The 4,450-nt window shown below is 37.0% G+C and overlaps 1 protein-coding gene across 1 annotated transcript in view; it reads left to right on the plus strand.

Annotated features, from left to right (window-relative positions):
• Window positions 1–4,450, plus strand: part of si:dkey-119m7.4 (organic cation transporter protein) — a gene marked incomplete at its 3' end in the record, with an annotated part of 35,870 nt that overhangs the window by 14,377 nt on the left and 17,043 nt on the right. The window contains 2 exon segments of the mRNA XM_014025289.1: window positions 543–666; window positions 3,759–3,859. Coding sequence (XP_013880743.1) covers window positions 543–666; window positions 3,759–3,859 — 225 coding nt within the window.

Below are 4,450 nucleotides of genomic sequence, written 5' to 3' on the forward strand. Positions count from 1 at the left end.
AATATCACTGTGTTTGTCCTCTATATGATATATAATTGATTTTTTTATCCAAACAATCAATGATTTATAAAGGTAAATCTGGAAAATTAACAATGCTGCCCAAACTTTTGAACCCCAGTGTAATTGGAAATATAAAACTAAAATTAATGAGATTAGTACAGAAATGTTTTCTGAAATAGGGCTTGGCAATCCTTGTCCAGGAGTGCTGCTATCCTGCATGTTTTACTTGTTCTCCTTTCCAACACATCTGATTTGAATGACTGTCTGATTATTACCAAGCTTCTGCAGAACTTGAAACAGATACTTCAGAACATGAATCAGGTGTGTTTGGAGCAGAAAACAAGTTCAACATGCAGGATAGTGACCCTCCAGAACCAGGATTGCCCACTCCAAAAGATGATCAGGAAACCTGGTGCTGGAAAAATGAAGTGCAGGAAGAAGTGAGCCAAGAAGAGTGAGAGGACCAAAGAGAGTAGACAGGAACATATGGAGATACAATGAGTTGTACCAGAGGCTGGACACTAAAATCTTTACGTTTTTAGGGTGTTGCCTAAATCAGCTCGCTGGCTGATGGCTAATGACCAAAACCAGGAGGCGTGGGARCTGATCCTGAAGGCAGCACAGATGAATAAGAAGGTCATCAACAAAGACCTGAAGATGTTTCAGGTAGGAACATGTTTTAGAATTTATCAGGCTGTATTATTTGGTTTCATTTTTACAAAATGTCAACTATAACAACTAAAGAATTATAAAGAGTGTCACTACTGTCTGAGATTACAACAACTTAATCTAACATAAAAAAACAATCTAAGCTAAAAAAAAATAAATAAATAAAAATGCAAACATTCTGYAGGGATGTTGACGTCTCGTCAGCAGCTGCTGCCATTTTCTTCCCAAACTGCTGTGACCAGATTTTRCSAGGCTGCTCGGTGCGTTTGTTTTTAATTTCCTCCTGCTTCGTTATTTCTACGAGTTTCAACAAACTGTGCTGAYGTCAGGTAGTTAGCTACAGCCTCGTCTTCCAGTTTTTAATTTTTGTTGATGYGTTTTGAAGAGAYRATTTTTGGAAAAGAGGATCAAAGTAAATCACGAGTTTTTCTAGTGACCCTTAAAGAGATAAGCTGCCATGAAGAACATTATTTTATCTGCCCTTCTTCCAAATTTGATGATTTGAAACGTCAAACTATGTTTTTTTATCCAGAACAGCGCTTGTTGCAAAGTGTTTTGATGCTCGTCTTCATCACCTGACACATTTAACACGCTGTCATTGGTTGAGGAGCTTTGTTTACAACATGTCCACATGGTTTTAAATTGTTTTAATTTCCTTACTTTCTAAGACACATTAAGTTGATTTGATGCTACAGTTTGTCTTGTAATGTTATTTTATACCTTTTCTGCTACTTTTGAATTGGTTATTATTAAGTTTTATTAGGATTTTTAGGATACAAGATGCTTCCTACAAAACCAGAATGTGAATCTTTTCCTAAAATTTCATGGTGAYATGTTGAACACTGAGGAAGTTATGAGCAAAAACAGAAAACAAGAAGGTGAAATGATCCCACTGGTTCTGCTGTGAACTGCAGCAGAAAACATGAGCTGATTTCACCTGAACAAACATCAATAACTTCCCTCAGACTTCAGATAATCACAGGATGTTGGTGTTATTTTGTAAGGTTTGTAATGTTCTTAATCCACTGTCAGATTTAATATTGGTGWTGGATTAATWATTTATCAGCATCCCTACATTCTGATGTATGAACTTTGTAAGAAGTGTAATGAAAACCAAGTTGCTGTTAAAACTAAGTAATACAACTAATTGTTTGTGTAAACAAGGATAAATTACCATCCAGGATTCTCTTTTATTTATTTACTCAGGACTATAGGATTCTACAGGAAACCTACAAATGATAAACTGGATGTTTCAACAGCTCTGAAAGTCAAACATATTGATGTGGTCAGGTGGGGATTTTCTTTTTTGATTGGAAACCACATCAGTCAATTTTGGCAGAAATAAGCACATTTTCACTTTACATTTCAGCGTTTTCACTTCTGTGTTGCACTTTGAGAAAATAACAGAAGCAACCTTATAGCCGGTGAAATACTGCAGTTTACACAAGTATTCCCCCTCTTCGTTAGTCTTCATGTGTTGATCATAACTTAAGTGTTTGGCACAGCTAACCATACGTTAGCTTTGCTAACTACTAACTAAAAAAATGAACTTTGCAAATGCTACACCACTAAACAGGTTTTAAAAAACACTATCAGAAGCTAACGCTATCTGATAGCTGCTCATTTTTATCATGTGAATGCATCTGCAGTCCCCCCCATTTTATGGTTATTTTTACTCACTTTAATATGAAAATAGTTTTTATATCAGTGGTAATATAATGCATGTTGAGCATAAGTGGGAATTCCCTGTTGGAAAGTGTGAGAGTTCAGAATTCAAGAGAACTCAACAGTGAGTAAAACTTTCTTAGTTTTACTTTTAATAGTATTTCTGTATAATTTATTTCATATTTAGTCTGTTGTACACATAGTACTTTTCAGTGTTTTCATGAGGATGTGTTAAAACACTGTTTCTGTGTAGGAAATACCAGGTAGAGCTCAGTTAGTGTTGGTTAGTTGTGTTGAGCCACAACAATGAGACGCTATGACTATAAAACTGAAAAATTGTGTCCTAAATTTATATTACATGAGCCACTTTGCTATGGAGAACCATTCATATCTATATATTCCATCAAATACTTAGATGTCCCCATGGAAAAACAATTATATAATAATACATTTATAGCATGGTTTTATGTTATTTATTTATTTATTTATTTATTTATTTATTTATTTATTGTATTTTGAATGAAACGGTTCTCCATACTTCGCTTACCCAGATGGGAAAAAAGTAAAAGTAGTTCCCATAAAGCACGTATGATTTAGACAAGATTTCATTAGTGTCGTTTCTTTCCACTGTGTTCCTGTTAATGATGTGCACTACCTGAAATGATTAAAGGATCCATATTTTTATTTTAAAATCAGTTTTAGAGAATAAAGTTCTGGTATTGGTGGTATCCATATTTCAGTATYGATTTGCRCTTCATTATTGTCTCCAGCAGTGTGAGAGACACCCTATAAGTCTCCAGCCCATCATAGGGACATTTCAGTCAAGACAAATAATCATTCATAGTCCCACCAGGGATAATTTAGTTACCAGTTAACCCAACATGCATGTGTTTGGTCTGTGGGAGGAACCTGGAGAAAACCCACACGCCCACGGTGAGAACATGTAAACTCCACCCAGAAAGACCCCAGGCCCAAGGCAACCCTGGAACCTTCTCGCTGCAAGGCACCAGCTCTAACTGCTGCCCTGCCCTGCAGTGCCGGTGCCCCTGCTCACACGGACCTCCAGGTCGGCTGTGGATCAACGCGCCGCTCCTGTTACATACAGTATTACCTGCAGGCTTTGCACTCAGTTGTAGGGATGTGAGTATTCAGCTAGTCAGATGAGCTTTGGCAGAGACATAAAAGCAGGTACTATAAATAAATAGAAAATAAACAGAAACCAGCAACACAACATTTTTTCTATTTGCTGGAGCTGTTTCAGTGACAGAGAGCACTCACTGTAACTCCACAATCTAAGGCCTCACTTTGAATAAAAGTGCTGGGATAACAGGCTATCAGTAAAACATGCAAACTATTTAAACATTCACTGCATTCACTTCAGTCAAAAGTTTGACTCAGCTTTTTGTCATGTTTGATCTTTACAGGCTGGTCAAACTGAAGAGAAACTAAAGAAGAAGCACTCGTTCTTGGACCTTCTTCGAACCCCAACAATGAGGAAGCAGTCTCTGATTGTATTCTATCTGTGGTGAGTATCCGCAGACCTTTACTCATCTCTTTTTTTTCAGGGTTTATCAGAAGCTACGGAGCCCGTCTGGTGACGTGGAATAAAATAAATCATCATGTGGCCACGAGATAATAACTTGTGCCCACGCAATGACTAACGCAGGAGCGCTCCTGTCCTCCTGCTCCTCAGCTCAACTTTTGAAAGTTGAGCTTCATAAAAAGAAAATAAAAGCTTTTTTGACACATAAACAACTCCAGTTGTTACCTGGGACTTATAGCTGCTGCACATAAAGCTAAGATATAGCTTCCTCATGCCTARCATAAGGTGCTGACGTTGCAATGTTATTCATTTTATTAAAATCAAAATAAACTTGTTTAATACAGATTTATCCATGTAAACAACAGTCTGCACCAAAATGACAACAGTAATTAGCTATGTGGTGCCACGACATAATAATTGCATGCGCATGCATTAATTATCTCATGGGCATGCGTTAATTATCTCATGGGCATGCGTTAATTATCTCATGGGCATGCATTAATTATCTCATGGGCATGCGTTAATTATCTCATGGGCATGCATTAATTATCTCATGGGCATGCGTTAATTATC

This window comes from Austrofundulus limnaeus, unplaced genomic scaffold (assembly GCF_001266775.1).
Source record: "Austrofundulus limnaeus strain Quisiro unplaced genomic scaffold, Austrofundulus_limnaeus-1.0 Scaffold465, whole genome shotgun sequence".
Classification (NCBI taxonomy): Eukaryota; Metazoa; Chordata; class Actinopteri; order Cyprinodontiformes; family Rivulidae; genus Austrofundulus; species Austrofundulus limnaeus.